Source organism: Trypanosoma rangeli, assembly GCF_003719475.1.
Source record: "Trypanosoma rangeli strain AM80 chromosome Unknown Tra_15.4_contig_00387, whole genome shotgun sequence".
In the NCBI taxonomy this organism is placed as follows: Eukaryota; Euglenozoa; class Kinetoplastea; order Trypanosomatida; family Trypanosomatidae; genus Trypanosoma; species Trypanosoma rangeli.
The window spans coordinates 1-11,314 of NW_021706133.1; the positions used below are offsets into that span (position 1 = coordinate 1).

Consider the following 11,314-nt stretch of genomic DNA (forward strand, 5'->3'; position numbering starts at 1 on the left):
TCTCTCTCTCTCTCTCTCTCTCTCTCTCTCTCTCCTTTTCAAACATAGAAGCGCATACAATGAGTCCAAGTGAATAGTCATTCTTCAAAAGCCTCCTGAAATCTCTCACAAAGCTAACGGATTCAGGCAAGCACACACCCACACAAAAAGAGAAAGAAATAGTATTAGTGCACTGCTCACCTTCTTCGCATTCCACTCCCTCCCTTCCTCCTCCGTCACGTAGAGACAGACCAAGTGGCAGGCAGGAAAAAAAACACTTTTGGTTGCCATTATCCTTTTCTCCGCTTCCTTTTCTGCTTCTAACCGCCTTTTAATTGCGTGCTAGAAAGGAAATCCAGGGCACCACAATTGTCTATCAACTCACGTACGGCAATTCGCGTAATGTGTCGCTCTGCAGGGACTTTCACGGGCCGTTTGGTTTCCCGCAGCAATCCATCAGTTGGAACCGCCTCCTTTTTAGAACCTGGGTCAGGTGCCGTAAGTGAGACTGACGCATTCGCCCATGAAGAGGCCACGTGTGTATTGGGATGGCCACCCCGCGGCCGTGGCTCCCGCTGCAGCGGCAAGGGCGGGGGAAGAATCCAATGCGGACTGCCCGTTGTGCTTAATCGCCACCGCCGTGACCCACGTAGAGCGTAAAATGGCGACGACGAAGAATCCATAAGATATTCCTCGCGGCGCAAAAGCTCCACAGTGGTCCGCACCAGCGGCGCGTTATACCTTGCCATGTAGCAATAAAAGATAATATCGACTAATTCGTTCAGACAACTTCTCACAAAAATGGCCAATGAGGGTGTGATTGGTACGCCGTGCAAAGAAAAGCGGGTGTTGATGCCATCCATATCGTACGGTTCCAGTGACCACAGTGACACATGCAACTCCCCTGCGATGGCTTCCACCACATCAGCCTTAAATTTGGTCGATTTCCTTTGCGACTCACAGGACCCCAGCATGTCATCCAGCTGGAGCGCTGTAAAGACATAATCCAAGTGTTGGTTGCTCTCCAGCACTGTGCGAAGGGCATCGACAACAAACACGTTCGACAGTGTCCGCCACTTAACCTCCGGATATAACACAATCAGCCGATGGCAAACGGAATGCCCCCAGTTATGGTCGCCAATGCACTCCATCCGTTGAAACCCGGCATCCCGCTGAAACGTGCCGGTGTCCGTTTTACCCCCACGCGGAGTCACGACGCTCAAAACGCCCAACTGCATCAAGACCTGAAGCTTATCACGTAACTGTGATGCTTTGCGTTCCACAACGTTACGCCACAGATTCTCCGGCGCAATTTCTGTTAAAAGTTTCGCCGCAAGAAACTCATTGTTTTCTTCCCACCCACAAACAGCAGCCTTGCGTCGCTTGAGAGGGAGGCAGCAGGAGTGACGCAGCACCTGTTCCCACCGCTGCGTTTCCTCAATAAAAAAAGCACGAGCCGCTTCTGGAGCTACCCCCACAGCACCGCTGGGGTGCCTTCTGGCTCTGGCAATCAACAGCCACATGATCGACTCTACTAATTGATGTGCTACTGACCCTCTATGCGACACTCCGCAAGACCGCACCTCGCCGCATAGCCGACAGTGGTTGAAGTTAGGGGAAAGAAAAAACTCCTCTGTTATGCGCATGGTGGGCTGAGGCGCAGAGACCGCATCGCAGCTCATGCCCTCATTAGTGGCTGTGAAGATGTTGTCCCGGATTCCTTTCCGCCGCGTGGGAACCGCCCGGAAAACAGACTGACGCGCTAGTCGTACGGGTCGCAGCATTTGCCCAAAAAAAACGTTTTGGCAAGAAAATGTGTACAGGGATGGAATGACATTTAGACAAATAATCTTCCTTGGACGCCTTTCACCGCGTGCCGCCCCTGCAATCACCTTGCACAGCTACGCAAACGGAGGACAAAGAAAAAGCGAACCCACCACGCCTACACATACACGCGTTGAAGAGCAGTGCTGGGATCCAAAACGGGGAACAGCAGCTGCAGAAAGAGAATTGAAACAGACAAGTATTTTACTTACCACGAAATTGGCATGTCGATAGTTCAACCCCCAAGAGAAGGAAAAAAAAGGTGGGAACGCCTCTCTGTGGGCGTGCGGGTGTGTGTACGTGGAGAAAAGAAACTTTGAAGGAAGCCAAACCAACACAAATACGATAAGAGAGAAAAAAAAAAAAAAAAACTAGGGGACAACACAACTCCAACAACAACCCACCACCTCAACAATACGTCTACAGTTTTTTTTTCCTTTTTTTTTCTTTTCTTTTCCTTTTGTTCAATTGACCAACAGTTCTTTTCATTCTCGTTTTGGGATCCCACTCCTCGGCATACCTCCTGTTTCCCTGCCATTCCCCTCATCAGATGCTCAGGTCGACACTTCATTGCCCCTGAAAGTGTTACCACTTCCTTTTTGTATCGTACTTTCCTGCTGCCGCGGCAACGGCGTATTGGCGCGGCTTGTACGAACAACCGCCAATCTGCACGGGCAATTTCCCCAATGACATATTAGGTTTTCTCCGCCGTCGCTCAGCCACCAGGCGCTCATAGTCGTTCTCCTCCTGATGCAATTTTTGCCGATACTGGAATACAACAACTTCCTTGTCAAGGAGCCTCTGCTCCTGCTCGCGGTAGTCGGCTTCGTCTAGCCCCCGCAAGTCATCCAACTCATTTCGCAGACGCGCCTCCTTCTCGTTTTCCCTGGTAAGTTGTCTCCGCACAACCTCCAGGCGTCCCTCCAGTGCCTTCTTCTCTGCCTGAAGCCCGTCAACGGCGGCAGCGTTGTCACGCTGCTCCTGTTCGATATCGCGTTGGCGCGCACGAACACCTAAGCGCGTGTAAGCCACACTAGCCGTCTGTGCAAACTCCTGCACAAAGTTCTGGAAATCTTGAAAACCCATCACTGCCTCACCGCGCTTCTCTGCTGCAAAGCAACAATGAATTTCCTCCAGAACCTCCATTGGAAACTGAATTTCACACGCGTTGAGCATGCCTTGAAAATCACGCAGTGTCAGGTAGCCGCGGTGATTGGAATCCCCAACGGCAAAAACCACACCTACCTGTTCAGACGAGAGATGCTCCCTTACAGCTGAAAGGTTACTGTACCCATGTTCCATGGTCGGCATGTGGGCGCCATTACTTTCCACCCCTACAGAATACTCCGTGTGATGCGCAGGAAGTGTTTGTAGCGTACCGCCGTTTTGTTTTAGATTCTCATTCCTTGGTACACCAGAAGCACCTGACTGCAGTGGCACAGAGGAGAGTAAAGGTGGCGACGGGGACGTTTCCCAGGTGCGGTTATGGTTCGGTTTGGGCTCCGCAGCCGTGTTCGCCAAACCTAGCTCACACGAAATGAAGTAGGAGCTTTTGCGCGGCGCGGGAATATCGCGCTGTGTCGAGATATCCGCTCTTGTTGCATGCCTGCGAAACACGTACAACTGGTCGTGTAGGTGTAGTTCACACACATCGTTGAGCTCCAGCCACGTCTGTGTGTCTTCCTCGTATCTCTGCACACGACTCACGGTAAATGGCTCCGAAGGATGTATCGACGTCTCTGCCTTTCTTTTCTTGACGTCGTTCTCCTCCCCGCGGAAAACACGCTCTAATATGCAATAAAATTCCGCAAGTGAGTCCGGTGGCTCCATAAACGGCAGTTCAACATTAAGCTTCTCCCCACGTATGTCCGTGCAGGCTAAAAGATCAAATGACATTTTCTAATCAACCCAGAGTACAATTCAATTAAAATGAAACTTCTAACGTAAATGTGTGTAGCCAGGCCGTAGATGTCAACAGCTACTTTGTGTACTATTTATTCTTATTATATGTCCCCGTTGTGTGTGTTTGTCCTGCGTGAGATGATGGCACTTTACCCATAAAACTCACACAGTGAAATGCAAAGCGATATAAAACTACACCAGCCCAAAACCATATATATATATACCTGCGTTTCCTTGGATACGTATATGAGAACAGGGAGAGAGAGAGAGAGGAGGAGGATGAATTAGCGCACGAGAAAAGGCTGGTGCTTAAAGTTTTATTTTGTTGTGTTTGTTGCTTTGGCCACAAGGACCCAACAGGTATAGTCTTGTATGCAGTGAGAGTCCCACTAAGGACACGGAGAAGCATACAAGGAGGAATACCTCCTCCGCCTGTGCAGGCACAGAAATATATGTGAGCCGTAAGACTAGACGAGCGTGACACTGCACAGGCGGCAGTTGGGTACTGTCATCTATTCTCCCTATTTGTCTATACTCACAAATTGAAGCTATTGATGTTCATTCACATTCCAGCTCCCCCACTTCACCCCCTTCGAACCACAACCATCTTGAGCGCCGTAGAGGGGAGGGGTTGGAGACCAATTCCACTCGCACGGCACCTCTCCTGCATATCCTTCCAGCTGCTTCCATCCCTTTTCCCCGTGCCGGCATGCATGAGCATACGCATCTACGAGCGTGGGCACCCGCCTCTCCTCCATACAGACAAGCACCCACCTCCACACACACACAGGTGCAAGGCAGACACCATACATGCGCATACATTACCCTGCAGCAGCTTTGGTTCCGTTTCTCTTTTCCTCAGTGTGGAGGTCTACTACCAAACGCAACCACCAAAGTACTGGACAATATATATATATATATATATATTATTTGCTGTTATTACATTCCCCCCCCCCCCCACACACACAGACACATCATTGCTAGTCCCCACCCGCCCGCATTTACGTTCATCTTTTTTTTTTTTTGTTTATTCCCTGGCACCATGATCGCTACGACGCCGACCAAACATCCTTCAGGTAGCGATCATTCTCATGAAGCTTCACAAAGTAGGTCTTTGCCTCCTCCTCACTCATAGGTGCTTTTTTCTGCACAATCTCGACCAGCGTCTCCTCTACATCTTTCGCCATGTACTTTGCATCCCCGCAGAGATAAAGATTTCCTCCATCGCGCAAAATTTCCCAAATTTCATCTTCACGAGCCCTCACACGGTGCTGCACGTACACCTTTGCCTCCTGCTCTCGGCTGTAGGCAACGTCTAACACTGACAATGTTCCGTTTGTCAAGCATTCCATCATAAAGTCACTGTAAATGTGATCCTCGTCTTTCCTCCTGCATCCAAAAAAGAGCATCGCCTTGCCAAGTTTGTTGCCCTTCTTCTTCCATGCATTGCGGCGATAAAGAAACCCAATAAGGGGAGCCACACCTGTTCCAGGCCCTATCATCACAATAGGCCGTTCCTTCGCTCGCAATGGAAGATGAAACTTAGATTTGCGCACAAAAACAGGAATTTTCTCCCCACATGGCATTTCCCGCAGCATTCCTGTGCAAAGCCCGCCCTGAACAATTGCTGCTGTGATAGAAACCGAGTGGGGATGTGAGAGGAGGTCGGAAGAAATCGAAAAGTAACGAGGTGCAATCCGCGGCATCATTTCAAGAAAAAACTCAAGCGGTAACGAAATGGAGCGGTACTTTCGAAGGAATCCGTGAATGTTCCACAACTTGGCTGAAAGTTTGGCAAACTCCTTCATCGACTCCGGCTCCAGGAGTAACAGCTTCAGCAATGCCTCCTTTTCGGCTGGATCCTTCGCGAAGTGGGCAAAGGCACGGAGTGTGGACTTCTTTGGGTGTCCGGCGAGGTCAATGTACCACTTGAGGGCCGTTCGAACCGTGACACGAGCCGGAAACACATTTTTCCCCGTTTTATCCTGCAAGGAAAACACTTGCGAGGCTTCCTCCCCGCTGAGACCGAGTATCTGCAGATAGGCATCCACCATCGCATCAGTGTTGTGTGGAAGGATGCCGAGGTGGTCGCCGCTCTGATACGAGATGATTGTGCCCTCAATATCCAACTCAATGTGTCGCGTGCTGCGCTCGGTGGTGTTACGCAGCAGCTCCACGTTTGCCACCACCGGCACCCATGCAGGCAGACGTTGGGTTGGCTCCAGCACAGAGGCAAGTTTCGGGAATGGGAGGGGAGCCTCCTCCGACACGTCCCACATCTTCATGCGGCACTCCGGCTCCACTGGTTCTTGTGTGTATTGGCGCAACACGATTCCAAGCATGCAACCCACTGCCGGCCACAAGTCGCGACGCCACTCATCAAACTCCTCTTCAATGTTTTGACCAGCGTCGCCGCAGCCAAGGCCGTATATGCGCTGCGCCCCCAACTCCGCCATGCGACGATCCACCGCAATGCCTTCCTCGCAGAAGTAACGATACTGACGATCGCCCAGGCCAAATACGGCGTACTTGACGTTTCGCAACTCCTCATCCGGGGTACGGGTGTCATCCATCAGCCAGTCGTGAAATTCCTTCATTGAATCTGTGGGTTCGCCCTCGCCATACGTAGCGCAGACAATTATCACGAGCCTCTCGTACTCGAGATTGCTTCTCTCATAGTTCTCCACGTCAACAAGTTTTGTAGAAACCCCCAGTCGTGTCCCTTCCCGCACAAGTGTCTTTGCAAACATCTCTGCTGTACCCGTTTGAGTTCCAAAAATAACACTCACCTCCTTTTTTTCACTTGACGCCTTTGGTTGCGTTGTCGCACGCGTCGCCAGCATCGCCGTCTGGGAACTATCACCAAAAAGAAACATACCTGAAAGCCGCGCGAGAAGCGCTGAGATGAGAAGCGTCCCCAATAGGGAAAGCATCGTCAGAAGCTCGGATGCCCACAGCAAAAGTAGCAAAAAAACTACAATGAGGGCAATAAGTATCCACATTGTTGATCTCCCTAATGACTATGTATGCGTGTGTTACTTGTAATGGGTAGGGGTTTGTGCATGTGTGAAGAAACAAGATGGAAAACGCAACAAAGGAAACACAAAATGCTAATGCGTGCAGCAAAAGAGAGATGATACCCCCAAAAGAAGCGAGAGTCCAAAATGTCAAACCCCCTTGACATCCTCGTGCAAACGAAAACAAACAAAAAAAAACGATATTGTCGTCAACCAGCACTTAATTTGAGTTATACGCCTACATGTGGTGGAAATCAGCATACGGGCATCAAATCCATCACGAAGAATGGAACCAACGCACGCAAAAGCAAAAAAAAAAAAACGGAAGCACAATTTTTATCTTAAACATAAGTAATCTGCAAATATATATATATATATATATTAAAACGTCTTATCTGATTCTGATGCGACACCCAGTCATATACCGCAGCCTTCCCACGTAGCGCCTTCACTTTTGGTCGCTTGAAGAAACAACAATGGTCTCACCTGACTTCTTAAACAACCCCAAAACCTGAGATGGTTCCTTGGTTCCTCGATCTGATGGCTTCTTCTTGTGCCGTCCGCGACGAAACGCCTTTCCTCCTTCTTTCCTCCCCTCCCCAAGAGGAGCATCGCAAGGATATCCTTCTGCAGCAACGGTTGTGGGGTTTAAATGCGGATCCAAGCCCCTCTCCCCACACGGGTCCACGTGTGGTCCCCGCGGGCGTGCACTACCTTTGCCCTTATCCTCTGCAGTGACGTCTACTGAAGTCGGCGATGCAGCACCTTTCTTCTTACTTTCCTTCCCCCGCGCGCAATTTTTATTATGCCGCTCCCTTTGCCTTTTTCCCCGTGTCTTCTGCGGCTTGCTTTCTTCCCGTTCCTGTTGTACCTCTGTTGCATGTCCTTGACCTAGCTCCTTTCCCTCTGTCTCCCACCTTTTCGACGTTTCCGCGTTTGGCGTCTCACCCTTCTCTCCGTCTGCTTTATGGAGGTCCTTTTTTTTTCTACTACGACGCGCTTTCCTTTTGCCGCGATCGGTCGTCCTCTCAACGGCATCATGTTCCTCATTCTCGCTAAGCCTCCTACCCCGCACCCGCCCCTTTTTTGTCTCTTGCCTCCGCTTCTGCCGCCGTACCTCCCTTGGCTCGGCGTCCACGCCCACTCCCTCGTGCATACCGCCAATCTCTACCGGTGCGTCACCCCTACCTTCGGGTCGTAGTATCCGAGGCACACACAACTTCTTCTTCGTCTCCGCCTTGGACCGCCCCTTCGGCGCCATGGTTACATTTACTTCTCGTGCACTCTCGCAAGGCGTGTTCCTTAGCAGCTTCTTTTTTTCATGTTGCGACATCCCCTTTCTAGCTTTCTTTGTTTTCGTCCTCCGTGGTACCTTCTCTGACACCTCTTCCTTCCTCTTCCTTCGCCTTCTTGTAGCCTTCACTTTATTCAGATGCCCACATTCGGCGAGAAGCTCCTGTACAAGAAGCCCCCTCGGCGCGGTTTCCACTTTAGGTTCACCATCGTCAAACTGCGTCTGCTTTTCATTCGCTTCGGACGGCATCTCGCACACCGGCGTGTCTAGCCTGGCACAAAAGCGCCTGTAGTTTTCGTCGTCCTCAATAGTGCCTGGACGCCACTCCATCTCCACAAGCTTCTTCCGTTTCTTCCCAGCCGCACCATGCCTGGAAGGTGGGAAGACGTCAAAATACACCGGCGACCACTCCACCAGCGACGCCATGGCGCCAGGTCCATCATCGTCCTTGTCAAAGACTACACGGCCGTCAAAAACGTCTATTAACGCTTGAATCACACGTTTGGACGCGTTGTTGTCGCCACCATCTTGAACTGAGCGCACGCAGACGATGGCGGTAGAAGGAACATAGGGGCGGTCGCCGAGACGCGGAAAGCCGCGAAGTACAAAAATATCCACCATGTCCTGCACATCGCTGCACCCGCTCCGCTCTAGTAACACAGCCTTGAGCTTCACATCGGTGATATCGTGCGGTAATTGCCGTATGAAAAGGCGGCGTGGGTGTTGCTGCCTAGGCTGCTTCGGTGCCATCACGTGAGAGCTACAGCTCATAGCACTGTCAAAAAAAAAAACACTAAGAAAACAAACAAAAAAAAACAACAACAAGGCAGGAACGTCATATTTGCAGCATGTACGTAGGCACATACATACAGAGAGAAAAAAATGGGAAACAAAGAGAAAGAGATAAAGCCTCTTGATACCCGTGTCACCTGCCAGTTCTCCAGCAGCGTATTTGTTTTAGTGGAGAGTTTCACGGATTGTCCATCGTGAGGAAGGCGCAAAAGAGTGTGCCTCACTTAAACTAAACTCACACCCGTCCCAATCGCCACCCAACAACGACAACGGAAATAATTTAAAGAAAAAATCAGGAATGCATGACGGCACGACACAGAGTCAAAAAAAAAAACATCCACGAAAACGTTATGGGGCAAACCGCATACCTCCAATTTCATCACCAGCCACAAACAAATCCGCCGCATCCACATCCAAAAAGTCATCCAGCACATCCATTTCCTCGTACCGTAGGGAATTCGGCAAATTGGGGGTCCTGGTGGCGTCATTTCGATGACGGTAAAGCGCCAAGGGGGCATCTCCAACGCCATCCCAACCTAGGACAGTCAGGCCCCGTGCTTTCGGATTACTTTCTACCTCGTGGCTCTTTTGTGCCAAGCTACCAGCGTTTTTGGCGTTGCCTGTTCCCGCAGAGTCGGTCCCCAAAGTTCCAGCATTCTCAACCACTTTCCGCGCAAGCGAAGTGCCAGCATCTTGCTTCTTACACAATACCGGCAGCAACTCTGCCGGGTAGACCCAGCCTTCATGCTCTACCAGCACAGGCGGCCTCCTTGTCGTTGCAGAGCCAACGTCTTGGCTCTTCACGCATCCCATTGTAACATTACTATCGTGATTACATCCATCACCTGCGTCAGATAAGCTCGCACTGCTGAAGCTACTCACGCTGCTGAGGCTACTCACGCTGCTGGTCAGTCTGTCCCCGTCCACCTCCATGGAGGCTAAACTCGAGGTTATCGAAGTATCCGAGCTATTCACCGACCTGCTTTTTATCCTAGAAGCAAGCACCACATCAGCACCCGCATCTCCTTTCGGCTCTGACTCCCCCTCGTCATCAAGCAGTAGTCTGGTGCGTGTTGTAGAGACGTAAGTTGGAGGTGTATATATCGGCCTCACGTGCTGTAACGGCAAATGACTGGTCACAATAGGAACAGGTGGAATAGCATCAGGTGCTAGTATTTCCCCTGTACGTGCGCGTTTCTTTCCGTTGGGATTTTGCCTCTTTATGCTTCTCGCCCTAGAAGGCACCTTTGAAGACGACAAACCCTTTGATGAGAGTGCAGCCTTTATTTTTCCCCAAAGCTGGTGGGCGGCTCTACCCGTGTATGTATGACCGCCGTAGTGCAGCTGACGACGGCCATTCACCGTGGACCATCGGTGCTCATACGGCTCTCCATTAGGTTTTAGCTGCAAACTGTTGTTCTTTCCTCGTACTCGCTCTAGTTTACTGCGCATTGCACCTACGGTTTTTTTACTGCTGCTACGGCTCGTCTGCTCCCCATGGGAAAAAGACATGCACCTTTTCCCATTCCTACTACTCACATCCCTCGCTCTTGAGGTTCTAGTCATCCGAACATCACTGTGCAAAGTACGCCTCTCCACCTCATCGGGGTCCGCCAAACCCATTGCACGCGACAGCATATCTGATGAAGGTCTCCGCTGTGCACTATCTCCCTCAACCAAGGGCCCCGCAGAAGACAATGCAGTAGGCAACAACACACCACCCAACCTCTGCAACTCGCTCAATCGCACAATAGCGCCCCCGTAACGTCGTGGCTGACAAGAATTATTCCCACACGCATCCTCCGACGTCACACCAAGCGATACAACTGCCCCCGTGATCGAAGAGGGAGCAACAAACTGTGTCTTATCGGAAGTATTACAACAGCCAGTACAGGGGGACACCACACCGCCGCCACACATGCTGCTGCCGGACAGCTGCACATGAAACCTGGCAGAAGGTTTTTCGATGGGCACTAACGGCATCAAAACTTGCAACTCAGCTAACACACAAAAAAGAGAAGAAAAAGAAAAAAAAACATGACGGGAAAGAAAGATGCACGCGCATCATCCGCATCGCGCAGTGCGCACGCCACGGGATGCGAGTGGACACCACGGGCCACAAAGTATCCAGCACCAAAAAAAAAACATATAAGGAAACAAAAGAGGGACCCACGTCCTGCACCTTGCGCACATTGTAAAAGAAATTCAAAAAAAGAATCACATGTGCGGAACACGGGGCTCTTACTAGTTCTTCCCCTTACGCGGTCATTTCTCAGACCGTACATAACTTCAGGAGTCTGCTTCCTTACTCGCTTCTCTATACTACTAGCTTCGCAATATCCCCGTGTCTTTCCTTCTCAGAAGAACAGGGAAACAGGCACCCAGAACAGCGGCCCCATGGCGCCGCACAAAGACGGCATCGGGCCATCGGAGAGGTCGTACGTTCATCCTTACACTTTCCCTTCCCCCTTCCTTATCCTGTTTGGCGCCACATCGTCGGGGACAC

At 50.8% G+C, this 11,314-nt stretch overlaps 5 protein-coding genes across 5 annotated transcripts, besides 8 other annotated features; all 5 read right to left on the reverse strand.

Moving 5' to 3' along the window:
* Positions 1-34: a microsatellite.
* Positions 35-299: 265 nt separating this feature from the next.
* On the reverse strand, positions 300-1,763 carry TraAM80_08200 (RNA editing complex protein; the record flags this gene model as incomplete). The annotated part of the gene is made up of 1 exon (XM_029384958.1): positions 300-1,763. The coding sequence occupies one exon, from the start codon at positions 1,761-1,763 to the stop codon at positions 300-302; it is 1,464 nt and encodes a 487-aa protein (XP_029235180.1).
* A 394-nt stretch (positions 1,764-2,157) lies between these two features.
* Positions 2,158-2,174: a microsatellite.
* A 55-nt stretch (positions 2,175-2,229) lies between these two features.
* Positions 2,230-2,268: a microsatellite.
* Positions 2,269-2,388: 120 nt separating this feature from the next.
* Positions 2,389-3,699, reverse strand: TraAM80_08201 (calmodulin-like protein containing EF hand; the record flags this gene model as incomplete). Its single annotated transcript, XM_029384959.1, has 1 exon — positions 2,389-3,699. One exon carries the CDS (start codon positions 3,697-3,699, stop codon positions 2,389-2,391), a length of 1,311 nt encoding a protein of 436 aa, XP_029235181.1.
* A 254-nt stretch (positions 3,700-3,953) lies between these two features.
* Positions 3,954-3,983: a sequence feature (GA-rich).
* A 627-nt stretch (positions 3,984-4,610) lies between these two features.
* Positions 4,611-4,635: a microsatellite.
* Positions 4,636-4,754: 119 nt separating this feature from the next.
* TraAM80_08202 (cytochrome P450 reductase C) lies at positions 4,755-6,707 on the reverse strand (the record flags this gene model as incomplete). Its single annotated transcript, XM_029384960.1, has 1 exon — positions 4,755-6,707. One exon carries the CDS (start codon positions 6,705-6,707, stop codon positions 4,755-4,757), a length of 1,953 nt encoding a protein of 650 aa, XP_029235182.1.
* A 377-nt stretch (positions 6,708-7,084) lies between these two features.
* Positions 7,085-7,104: a microsatellite.
* A 66-nt stretch (positions 7,105-7,170) lies between these two features.
* TraAM80_08203 (uncharacterized protein) lies at positions 7,171-8,787 on the reverse strand (the record flags this gene model as incomplete). The annotated part of the gene is made up of 1 exon (XM_029384961.1): positions 7,171-8,787. The coding sequence occupies one exon, from the start codon at positions 8,785-8,787 to the stop codon at positions 7,171-7,173; it is 1,617 nt and encodes a 538-aa protein (XP_029235183.1).
* Positions 8,788-8,796: 9 nt separating this feature from the next.
* Positions 8,797-8,841: a sequence feature (A-rich).
* Positions 8,842-9,156: 315 nt separating this feature from the next.
* On the reverse strand, positions 9,157-10,791 carry TraAM80_08204 (uncharacterized protein; the record flags this gene model as incomplete). Its single annotated transcript, XM_029384962.1, has 1 exon — positions 9,157-10,791. The coding sequence occupies one exon, from the start codon at positions 10,789-10,791 to the stop codon at positions 9,157-9,159; it is 1,635 nt and encodes a 544-aa protein (XP_029235184.1).
* A 26-nt stretch (positions 10,792-10,817) lies between these two features.
* Positions 10,818-10,844: a sequence feature (A-rich).
* Positions 10,845-11,314: the final 470 nt, after the last annotated feature.